At 49.9% G+C, this 12,600-nt stretch overlaps 1 protein-coding gene across 3 annotated transcripts in view; it reads right to left on the reverse strand.

Moving 5' to 3' along the window:
- The window catches only part of NRXN3 (neurexin 3), a 1,693,692-nt gene extending 1,684,341 nt beyond the window's left edge, over positions 1 to 9,351 (reverse strand). For all 3 annotated transcript variants that reach the window (XM_061156509.1, XM_061156511.1, XM_061156510.1), the window contains exon 1: positions 8,643 to 9,351. In XM_061156509.1, the coding sequence (XP_061012492.1) occupies positions 8,643 to 9,351 (709 nt within the window). The remainder of the gene's footprint in view (positions 1 to 8,642) is intronic.
- Positions 9,352 to 12,600: the final 3,249 nt, after the last annotated feature.

Genomic DNA, 12,600 nt, shown 5'->3' on the forward strand with positions numbered 1-12,600 from the left:
GGATGTTAACTGGGCTTATTGTGGTAATCATTTTGCAATAGAGACAAATACGGAATTTGAAATTATGTTACACACCTGAAACTAATTTAGTATGTCAATTATGCCTTAATTTAAAAAAAAAAAGTTCCCTCCAAATGTATCATCCCATGATCATTAACAAGCATCTTGGTTTTTGGTTTGGGGGGAGGGGTGGATCTTTGTGTTTGTTTTTGAACACCTTGGTTTTCAGTGCATCACACAGGCAGAGCCATGACTAGAAGGCAGTATAAATGTCCTCCTGACCTCTACACGGGTCACAGGACCTGTGGGACATCCCTTACAGACGATTTCTCCCATGGCACCAGAGCACCCCTCTGATGTTTCAGTGTGACTCCTTATAAGAAAAGACGCTCAGCACACTGCCTCAGCCTGAGCTCCAGACTTGCCTTTCCTGACCTAGATCAAGCAAATATGCTGTGGGATGATCATTAGTCTTTCAGAATCCCACGGGTGAGAGGCTTAACACCCTCCAGCCCGCTCTTCCTCATTCCCTTAGCCATCCAAGGCTAACCATGCTAGAGACAGGACTCCTTCTGGAGAGAAGCCTGAGAGAATGAGAAGGAAGGCGGAGACTGTGAGTATTGGATGAGCCCTTTCCCACCGCGTGGATCACAGGGAAGCAATGTCAACCTTGCTCATCCCTCCTGGCAATGGGTACTCATTTTTATTTGAAAGCAACCTATCGGGGAAACAAGCTGTACACTCTCTCACTGCACTTCTTCTATTCCAATCATGCCCGGAGGAGAGGTTATGGGGTTGCCTGGAATGCCCCGCCTGCCAGCGTGGAGACACTGACCCTAACATTGCCCACAACCATGGGATTATCAAGACGCTGGCTTCTAAGGACTTTACATCAGCAAACAGGAACACTTCAGGAGCACCAAATCCACAGGCAAGAGGCAAAAATGTCAGAGAAGGGTTGGATGCATACAGTTCCCTGGAGAAACATAAAGGAAAATCTCCCTGGAGCCACCTTCCTAGCTGCAAAGATACTGTACTTAAACAAGAGCCTCAGTAAAACCAAAAGGATATAAATGCATTTCACAGCTTAAACCAAGAGCTTCCCATTGCCCACAGCCTGCATCCCTGCCTTTCTTTCATCCTCAGCCTCTTTAGGACCTTGCACAAACTTCCAGAAAACTGCATTTCCCCCCTCCCCCTTGAAGAGGCTGACAGCATTCATGATTTTTAGGTCCACATGCCAAGTAAGTGGAGCTGGAGAGTTGGGCTGGATGACGATGAGATGAATTTGTTTTTAAAAGCTGCTGGTACTGGTTCCTAGATGTTAAAAAAAAAAAAAAAATTGGGGGAAAACACATTATGTAGGAATATCGTGGCTAGCAGTGGAGGTTTGAGCGCAGATACAGATGACGACACATTTAAAGGGGCCCCATGTTGCTTTTAAATGGGTCACCCAAAGACATCAATTTCTGGAGAACAACAGCAGTAACGACAACCCACTGGTACTGTCAGTTCCCAAAGAGATCACAGAGGCAGGCCTGCCGAGCCACGCTTTGTCCCTCTGTTCTCTCAGCCGCAGCCTGTCACCTGTAACAGGGCCCCGAGCTGAGCCGCGCAAACCAAGCATCCCAACTTCCGCTGGGAAACCTCAGGAGGGCCCCGGATGCTTCCCCTGTTTAAACACCAGCTTGTAACTCGAAATTTACAGCAAACACTTCTGAACACATCCTCGTTACCACTGCATGCCCTAGATGTCCCCTGCTCCCCACCACGCCTCCCCAAACCATATTCCTCTCTGCCTTCACCCTCTCGCGCTCCATCTCCATGGCTCTTCCTGCCCTGTTGGTCATGAACTGAACGGAAATGCGTCTGTGATGAAGGGTCGGGGTCACTGGGGAATCACTCATACACCCAGAGCAACATTGCTGTCCCTGGACAGCAACAAGCCTTCTTAACAGAGGCGGATCCGCAGAGGGGGCACCAGAAGCTCGTGATGTCAGGCATGCCTTAAGAAAAAAAAACAAATCACAAATACAATAATACTCATGGGGCCTTGAAAAGGGACCGAGCAAGTGAAGATAGGCCAAAGGTTTAGTTTTGTAGCAAATCCGCCTCTGTAATAATCTCCCCTCCCCCACACACAGAGGGAAAGGGAGGAATAAACAGAGGAGGGGAGTTTGTTTTTGTTATCTGGGAAGAGAGCCAGGACAGCAGGAAAGCAGAGGAGTGAAGGATGAATCTCGGAGCTCCATCTTTGACCGCCAACCCTGGGTGGGCTGCCAGCCACTTCCTGGTACCTGGGAAATCAAAGGCGAGTCTGAAGAGGTCCTGCGGTCCGTCCAGTGATGCTCCGGTGTGGGGAAGCCGTGCTTTAACTGCCTGGGGACCCGTGGGTCCATTCCCAGGCACTTCATTTCAAACCAGGGTGGGAACTGAATACTCAGATTCATTCATTCTCTCTCATCGCTTCTTTCTTTCTGACTGGGAGGAGCAGCTCTCCTGGGACTGGCCAAGCTGATAACCTCCTGCACCAAGAGTTTGACATTTTGCTTATCATTAGCAACCAGGGAGGCAATGCTCCATTTCACGATGGAGACACAGGCCATTTGTGTTAATGAAGGCAGCCTGGGAGCAGATATGAAATGCTAGGTTGAGGATCTGGGCTCTCGGGTCGCAGGGCCACCTGCCAAATAGTCAGCATCTAAGCTTGCCCTCACGCTGTCTACCTGCAAGATGAATGGCGCTCTGAGTTTGGATCTCCTCACCTATTCTGCGGAATAGTAAGGCCTGTCCTACACACCTCGATGGGATGCCTTGCGGACCGGAACACCACATTTATGGGGCAAAGCGCTCTGAATCCAGTCCAGCAGGCACGACCGCTGTCAGTGACCCCAAGCTCTCAGGCAGGGGTAAAATGGTAATGAAACTGGATTCTAGACGCTCCTGAAATTCTGCTCCTTTTCTCTCTGCTGCCTCTAACAAGGATGAAGGAAAATGACAGAGGTGGGGGCAGCTCAAAGGGAAGCTTCAAACCTTCTATGAAACCAAATTGACACAAAATTCATTCTTACACCCACCAGGCAGCCAACAGCCCAAAGTTAGGACTCCTTCTTTCCCAGAGACTGTGTTTCGTCTCATTCTATGCTCTCAACTCCCTAATGTATGATTTCTTGTTATCCCTGCTTTGCTGCAAGGCAGAACAGCACAGTGGTTAAGAGCGTGGGCTGTGAAGCCAGACCCTTTAAATATAAACTCCATTCCAGTCTCTCCTTAGGGGGATTTATTTAGCCTTTGTCCCTCAACTTCCTTATCTACAAAAGTAAAATAACAATAGTGTGTCAAGAGTGGTTCTGAGGGTCACAAGAGCTAATACAGAGCAGACCTGGAGTGAGTGCCCTGTGACTGTCAGCTGCTCTTATCATTGTTGTTGTTATTATTGTTGAGGATGCTGAAGCTTCCAAAACCATCTCCAAAGAGCGGGGTAACTGGACAAGCCTTGACTTAAGTCCAGATCTCTTCCACTCCAGAAGCTGTGCTCTTAACCACAGCACCAAACCTTGATCAAGTTTTTTATTTCTCTGCTCCTCAGTTTCCTCATCTCTGAAATGGGGCTAGTTAATGGTATCAACTGCATAGAAGTGTTATGAGAATTAGATGAGACAACGCGTAGGAAGCACCTGGGATTCAGGCCAGGGCAGTGCTCAAAAATAGTCAATAACACCACTATTACTTTTTCTAAGGAAGGCTGCCTGATCTCAGGAGCCTTGTTCCAAAGCCTCTCTCACTCCACTTCCACCCCCAAACCCGGCCCCCGGGGCCTCACTTCTCTAAAGCCAGTGACCCCCAGAGCAGTAGAAGGCATTGGGGAGGGCATGTTAGCTCCATCCCCCTAACGCACAGCCCACACCCCACCTCTTCTGTCCCGTGAACGAGGGGACGGAGCTGATGGCAGCTGCTCTGGGCCAGCCTGTGAAGGGAGATAGGGGACTTAAAGATAATTAAGATGATTAGCCCCCCAGCGCTGGGCCTGGGGTGTCTCATCACCAGATACAAATGCAAGTTCAGGGCTCCTGGAAGGCTTCTGGCAGAATGCCCGCCCGCCCCTCAACCCTGCTGAGCCTGGACCAAGCCTTACCCAAGGCCTACCCTCTCTGCAGCCCGCAGCTGGAGTGCAGGCTGGGGTGGAAGGAGAAGGCTGCTCTCGCCCCCACGGAAGGGGGTACAAGGAATAAGGGTCTTCTGTCTTTAAAAGGAGGCAGAGATGCTATTGTGAGGAGGGGGGTGGGGTGGGGTGGGGGGAGCAGTTAAAAAAAATTGCTCTTCCCTCGCAGTTAAAAGAAGGATAATTGGAGCAAGTGGCAGGCGGCGGCTCTGTCATTTAGCATACAGCATACCCAGGAAATCTCGCTGGGTAATCAGGAGGAGAGGACGAGAAAGAGCAATCAGACCCCTATTCAGGCTCGTTTAGCGACAGCCCCCGCTGGCTGGCTGGCTGGCTGGGCCGGGGGAGAGCAGGGCTGGTCCTAACGCCTGAATGCTGGGTGGGAAATCGAGTCCTCCCTGCTTCTGGGCTTGTCTCCACCCCAGGGGGAAGGGTTCTGAAAAGGACCTAGACTTGCCTCTTGATGACTCACCACTCCCCACCCCGCTCCTAGGCCATAGGGGTTGACTGAGATTAGGAACAAAGCCACATTACTATTCAGGCAGGAGGGCCAAGGGCGAGGGGAAGAGGAGAGGATGGTATTTTTAAGTGCCCAAACGGGAGGAGCCAGCCACGGCAATCACTGGGACTGGCAATCACTACAGCATCGGATGTCTTTGGCTCTTGGTAAAGCCTCGGGGGTAAGCACCTCCTCTTGGAATGCCTTTCCATCTTAGTTCTGGCTTTGAGAAATGGGAGAAGAAACAGAAGGTTCTCCATAAAAAAGAAAACTAATTGAAATTCACTTTCGGGGAGGCATACCAAGGCCACACAGTGGTACTGAGCCATCCATCAAACCAACCTGAGTAGGATGTCAGCTTCAGATGGCGGGAGGGATGGGGGATGGATAGGGCCAGTGGAGCCCACACCACCATGTGCTTGTACTAAGACTCTGGCCCCTATTACCTGCACCCACAGCTGGACATCACTGGGGGATCCCCACCCCTGAAAACTTAACAGCCGAGACTCAACACAAGACGCTTTTGGCCTGGGCACCTGCTTAAGTTAGCAGGAAAAGATAGCAATGAACCCATTTTTCTTTTTGCCGACTCAACAGGACCTCATGTCGCCTCACTGAAATTAACCTAAATACACGGGCACACAAATGATCTTTGATAAAGGTAGACCCATGGATTAAGAGCTGATCATAGAGATCAACCTGTGGAAACTTCCCCACCTTTCCTTGGCCTCACCCCACCTGCAGCAGGCTGATTTCAGGCTAAATGAACTCTTCAGGGAAATGGGTACTGAAATGGAGACACCTTGGCAGTGAACCAATTCGTCATGGCTGTAAGACTGTTGAGAAATTCAATACCTGCACATTCACAATTGAGAATGTTTTAAAAACAATCAAGCTTAAACACATGTCAAGGTAATGACAAGCCTCCAATAACCAATGAGAGGACTGCTGTCTGGAGGCTGCTGGGGGCACCTCTTTATTGTCCAGTGAGCTTCAGAGATGCCCCAAAACAGGACAGACTGGACTGAACAGAAAAAGTCAGGTGAATATGTCCCACCACAGGGGGATTATATTCTGAACCATATATGCATTAATTTTAAAGTTATTTGGGGGCAAGATTAAAAGTCATCTTGAATAAATCTGAAGTTGAAAACCCAAACATTTGATTTATAAACATAACAACCTAGAAGAAAAAAAAAAAGTCTAGGACCAGCCCCTCTCTCTCCATCATGTGCCAGAACGTTCAATGTGACCATTAGCTGGTTTGGGAGTCTTGGGATGAAGTTTCCCCAAGTAGGCTGTGAGGGGTTCAGTCTGCAGCCAAAGCCTTTCGCCACAGGAAACAGAAGATAACTGTGTCCATAACTCGTCGTCCCCCCTCAAACCCAACTCTCCCATAGCAACTATCTCTGGGATCTTGTGGGTCTTATCTAGAAAAGATACCCAATGGGAGGTAAAAATCACCCAAAGCAAATAGGAGAGATGGGCCCAGCAGTGCGCTCTTCCTGGGGTGCAGGATGGAGACATTTCCGAGCCACTGAGGCATGGAAAGCCAGACAGGCCAAGCAAACATCAATACCGCCAGAATGCAAGAAGCTAATGGACCACAGAGAGCGCCTCCAACAGGCCCCGACCACATCCATCTGAAGCTGCAGGAACCCTCCCAGCTCTTCCTGCCCTTGAACTGCTAAAGCATGAAGCCCTCACACAATCAAACAGCGAGGCCCATCCTGCAAAGTGGGATGATCAGAGGCTTGGTACATAGGACCCGCTGCTGGGACCAAGTCCCCCAGGGGGTTTCAGCTCTGTGACATTTGCAATTTAAAGTGGGCGAGAGACAAGGCAAGAGAGGCACCCTCGCTGCCTGCTTTACACTGTCTTTAGGAAAACGGGCAGGTATTTGTTTAGGCTGTTTGTCTTGTTTTATGCAGACTGGCTTGACACTCAGCACCTGCTGTGGGTGTTTTTTTCCCCTTCATACTTTACAGGTGAGTTTTCCCCCTGCTTACTCTAAAAATTAACTGTGTGGAGAGAACGGATATTTTCTAAAAGCCTGAAATGCATCTTTGTGATTGATTAGACATAATGACAATTACCAGGAGCAACAGGCTTCAAGTCACCAACAGTAAATGCTGGTACCTCCCCCAACATCCACCCTTACCTCAGCCATTGCGCTGCTCCAAACCAACCAAGTGTTAGTTGTTAGTGTAGTGTAGTTAATACTAAGTTTGTTTATGTACCATGAGAATAATGAAATATGCTGTGTTTGCCTTTTACGGATAGGGGCATCAGTCCATAGCCACGAGACGGTCTGACCCTATAGAAAAAAACCATCATTAAAAAATATATATATATATATTGTATTAGCTATTAAAAACTTGACTGCTTATCATCTACTCTGAAGAAATTCCTCTGGAGACCTCAAACAAGCATACACACACACCCAAACCAAAAAAAAAAAAAGAGAGAGAGAGAGAAGAAATTGTATACATATACAGTATAGAAATTTCTTCCTGCAGAAAAGTGCTGATCCAAACCTGCCCAGAGGAAATGAGTTCTTTTTAAACACAAAAAATGCAATCAGGGATAATCAGCAAGTTAACAACACACTTGCGAACACTCTGGTCCCTAGAAAGGAAGAATGCCGGCCTCCAATGCCAGTTCTGAGAACAGAACAGATCCTTTGGGCGAAGGAGAAAACAAGTGTTCGTGTCAGCCTTCAGGAAGAACTTTCTCTAGAGCACAGAAACTCTGGAACAGCAGTCAGTTCCAGGGGGACCTGCTTGTGGTAAGCGCTTCAGTAACCACTGTCCCCAGGTGACTCTGTGGGTTGGGGTTGCCTCTACCCCTCTGCCCCATCCCTCCTCCAGTGGACTCAGTGAGGAATAACAGAAGTCAAAAAAGGACTTCTTGCATGTCTTGCATCTCCCTCTCTGGCAGCCCACCCACAAGAAGGGAGGTGTGGTGGCAGGCCCAGAACAGGAAAGAAGCACTTTTGCGATAGCCCACATACTTGACCCACAAGGAGGCTCCCAACAAGATCCCCAGAGGGTCCCGGTCTCCAGCATGTATCACCTGTGAAATAAACTTTGCTTTGATTTAAAGAAATGTTTTAATACCTGCTAGTTGCTAATGCTCATATCAACCACTTTAGGAGTTGAGTGGTTTCAGGGAAAGTGTAAGGAACACCTGCAGACACTATTTTTAATTACAAATCCCAAGGCAGTGGGGCATCCCCTGAATGAAGAGCTTGTGGGAATCTGCGCTAAGACACTCACCTGGCCCCACCTACCTTGACCTGTTGGTTCCCAACTTTAGCTGCACAATGGAATCACCTGGGGGTGTTAGTATGAGGAAGCGAGAAGTCCCATCCCCCCAAAAATGCCTGTCTACCCATCAGACACCTTCCAGAAGACTGGGAGGAGGGGCACAGCTGAAGGGCTGGGTTTAGAGCAGGGCTGGGTGTGGACCTGCAGTCCATCGACTCTCATTCTTCTCTGCACAGGCATTCCTTGTGTTAGGGACGATAAGGAGAAAGTGATGCGGAGTGTCCCGTCTATTCCCAAGGGCCCAATTCTCAAGGCATCAGGAGGGCCATAAACAGCCACTTTACCTCTTTCCATCTGACACCTCACCTTGTACTGATCCTTCCAAGCTTCACCGCAGTGGACAGAGCTGAGGTGGGACTCAGAGCGTGTACTCGACTCTACCCAGCTTTTTGAGTTAAGCCAAACATTTGTGTAAGGAAGGAGCCCATGGTTGAGTAGTCAGGATTCTCTCCTGCTGAGATCTGATGGATTTTTCCAGTGAGAACGCCAAGGATTTTTACCACACCCTCGGGGAAAGAGACCCAATTATCTGACAGGCAGCTAAAGAGGCCGGTCAATGATAGACCTGGCTTCCCTCCTGGGGGTCTTGATCCTTACCCAAGCCGTCTGGGGTGGGCTCGAGCCTCAGAGGGGTAGGGAAGGGGACCCTTACCTTCCGAGCACAGCTTGCCGCCATAGCCGGTGGTAGAACAGTCACAGGTGGGGTGTCCATCCAGGAGAAAGCAGATGCCGCCATTTTCACAGGGGCGCTCACCGCAGGGCCCCTCGGCATCCAACTGGACACCCTGGCTCCCCAGAAGCCGGGGCTCTGAGTTGCCGTACTTGAGATCCGAGATTAATCCCTTGAAGCCGGGCACGGCCTGCACTCCATCAAGGGTCAGGGCAGACGGCCGGATGTCGGCGGGGACGCCGCCCAGGAACAGGTCACTGACCACGTCCATGTAGGGCCGCTGGGGCTGCAGCTCGGCGGCCCGGCCCTCGCCGTCGAGCACCAGCACGGTGCGCAGGCGGTCGCGGCTCACCATGACGAAGTGCCAGCTGCTGTCGTCCACCCGCGTGCCGGACAGCACGGCGGTCTCCGCGCAGTCCATGCTGAGGCGCAGCTGCACGCGGCCGTCCACCAAGGAGAGGCAGAGGAAGTCGCAGACGCCGCCGTCGTCCAGGTAGAGGAGCAGCCCCGCGGACACGTTGGTCTTGAACTGGAAGCTGAGGTCGCTGCGCGTGCTGGCGTCCCAGCGGAGGTAGCGCGCCCACTGGTTGGGGAGGCCCATGAACTCCAGGCCCAGGCAGAGCCCCAGCAGGGACCCCAGCAGGAGGCTCACCTTCAAGGTGAAGAACACCGAGTGCATGGTGAAACTCATTCTGGCCAAGCCCGAAGGGCCCGGAGGCGGGGAACGGCCCTAGGGGGACAGTCCCCCCGCCCCACCTCCTTCGAAGTGGGAGGCAGAGAGGAAGGGGAGATGGCTGGGGGACAGAGAACACACACGAGGGAGGAGGCACACAGACAGAGAGGAGGATGAGGAAGGAGGAGAGAGAACCAGAAAGCCCCTGGTGGGCACCCACGAGCAAGAAATTCAGCAAGGAGACAGCGGGGAAGGATGGGGCAGCAGTGGAGGCAGTCAGTCAGGCGGGCGGGGGAAAGTGAGGGTGCAGAGTGGGGAGCAGAGTGTCTTTCTCCCAGAAGAGATCTCAGCTATCCAATGTGGAGGCCTTGATTTGGGCAGGAGAAAAGTACACGGCGGGCCGGCCGGCGGGTGGAAGCCTTCAGCAATGTCCACCTCCCGGCAGCAGACCCCCAAACAGCCCAGCCAGGGAGGCCGGGGAGAGGGCTGGGGTCAGGGGGGCCGTGATGGAGGGGGAGTGAGCAGTCAGGTGAGCCAGGCGCAAGGTAGAGACGGGCCAAGGACCAGTCCTGAAGGTCGACCTCCTAGCAGCGGAGGGCCGCGGGGAGGGCAGGAGCCGGAAGTTGAGAGCTCAGGCAGAGCGGGGCCCGGGGCCGAACGGAAGTGGGCTCAGGCGTCATGGTGCCAGCGAGAGGCGGTCCGGCCCGGAACCTGCCTCCCAGGACTCCAGAGAAAAGACCTGCAGGAAGGAGACGGGGGAGAAGGAAAGGAAGATTAGGGCCCCGTGTCAGGAAAACACTGCATCCTATTTCACAAATATCGATGGAGTGCTGACTGCGAGCCCGGCTACTCTAGTGAGTCCCAGAGCGCTTGGTGCTTTAAGCAGGACGGAGGGCCAGGCGTCTTTCAGAGCCACGTCAGGACCCGAGCTCAGGTCCTAATGATGCACTCAGTTTTTCCATGTGCAAAAAGAGTTATCAAACCCGCCAAGCCATATCAGCGCATTTTTACAATATTCATATCACAGGGTCACGTGGCCAAAATTTATTTTTCAGGTACGTCCTAACATTTTAGATACTCAAATACACACATGCAATTTTAACTTGTTTACCTATTAAAAACATGAACATGACAGTGATTTTTTGTTTGTTTTAGATTTTCTTTTTCACTTTGCCAACCCAATGTTTGGTGTAGGCAGCCGAAGACAGATCCTCACCTTTACATTTTTGAAGGAATTATTTATAGGAGTCATTGAGAATAAACTAGAAGGTGAGTAATGAGCAAAAAACACTCATCTCTTAACTAAATGTTGGAGAAAAGATCTTGTGGGGGGAAAAAAAATTGTGCTTTGAACCTTTTAAAAAAAGGCTGAGTATATCCTAGTTCTTGTATATGGAACTTTGAGAAAATTTCTTAACTTATTTGAGCTTCTAGTTTCTCACTCATAGAGAAAATAACAGCCTCTTTACAAAGTTGGAGACAGAATTCGATGCGATCATCTATTAGAAGATTCTAGCATGAGGCTATAGCCACAGTAGGTGAACAATGAACACTACCTCTTTCCTTCCTTATTTCTAGATAGGAAGGATGAGAAGGGGCGATGGCTGGTGTATGTCTGCACGTGTGAGTGTGTGTATGTCTGCAAAGTGGGGACAGTATATTAAAACATACATTTTTAAATTAAAAAAAAACAGCAGAATGGACAACAAATGAATAGTTAAGGAATGTCACAGACCTCGAGCATATCATGCATGCTTTATACTGATTGTAAAGACACCAGCACCCAGTTAAGAGGTGGCAGACTGAAGGCAGACTCCGGTCACAGAGCTGAGAGGAGACTTCTCTGTTCGCATGAGAGCAATGAGTGTAATTTTCAAGAGTTATGCAAGTTGCTGCTTATTAATTGGCATGCTTGATAATTCACCATGGTCACTGTCAGACCACTGTCTACTATTTTTATGATGGCTGCATTAGCAAAGCTAGTTATTACTCATGCTTTGAAGAGGAAAACGCTGTTCCTTAAGCAGGAACAAACACCTGTTTCCAGTGAACACACAAGCCCACCCAAAAAGAGGCTGATTAAATCCATTATAAGGAAAGCCTCTGTGGATAAAACGTCCTGTACACACAGTGTTTCCAAAAGTGTGGCATGGGCACCTCCAGGGGTGTGAGGAATTCTTAACTGGAACATGAGCGTAGCATGTGCCAACTCATGCAGGCTTCACACAGGCACAAGCCAAACCAACTTTTAAAATACCAGCAATTTTTGGACCTCCCTGGGGCTTCCCTGGTGACAACAGGTAAAAGAATCCACCTGCATTGCAGGTGCTACAAGAGACATGAGTTCAATCCCTGGGTCGGAAAGATCCCCTGGAGGAGGGCATGGCAGCCCACTCCAGCATTCTTGCCTGGAGAATCCCATGGACAGAGAAGCCTGGCAGGCTACAGTCCAGAGGGTCGCAAAGAGGTGTCCATGACTGTAAGTGACTTAGCATGCACGCATGGTGGTACAGTGGATAAGAATCTGCCTGCAGATACTTATCTGCAGGAGGGGAGGCAGGTTGGATCCCTGGTCTGGAAAGATTCCACAAGCCCCAGGCAACTAAAGCCCGTGCGCCACAAATCCTGAGCCCACACTCTGGAGCTTGTGAGCTGCGACTACTGAGCCCGCGTGCCCAAGAGCCCACCAAAAAAAAAAAAAAAAATCAGCAATTTTTGAGCTGGTTGAAGACACTTTGGTAGCACGAAATCACCTATGCTAGAATATTTACACCACACAAGTAGGCAAACATCACAAATCAGAATCTGAGAAGATGAGATTTAAGGAAATCCTTGAAAGAGGATGAGAGAACTAGCTATGTAAATGTCTGGGAAGAAGGTTCCAGAAGGAATAGTGCAAAAGGCCTTGAGGCTAGAGCAGGCAGTTATGTTTGAAGAACAGCAAGGAGGCTGGTGCTGTTGGAGTGGAAGACAGGAAGCCAGAGGTGGGCGTCACGTGGCTAGGAAATGAGAGATGACCCAGTCTCTTGGAAGGTGATTGCTATATGAGGTGAATTATGCCAAGCAAGATGAGAGGCAACATCCCAGGGGGAGAAGGGAGACCCTTGTGCCCAAAGAGGGCTTCTTCTGGTCCTAATATCTGCCATGTATACATAATTTTTTAATCAAATTTTTCAAAATTAATTTATTTTAATTGGAGGCTAATTACTTTACAGTATTTTAGTGGTTTTTGCCATACAGTGACATGAATCAGCCATGGGTATACAT

The sequence above is a fragment of the Dama dama genome, chromosome 12 (genome assembly GCF_033118175.1).
Source record: "Dama dama isolate Ldn47 chromosome 12, ASM3311817v1, whole genome shotgun sequence".
NCBI classification, from domain to species: Eukaryota; Metazoa; Chordata; class Mammalia; order Artiodactyla; family Cervidae; genus Dama; species Dama dama.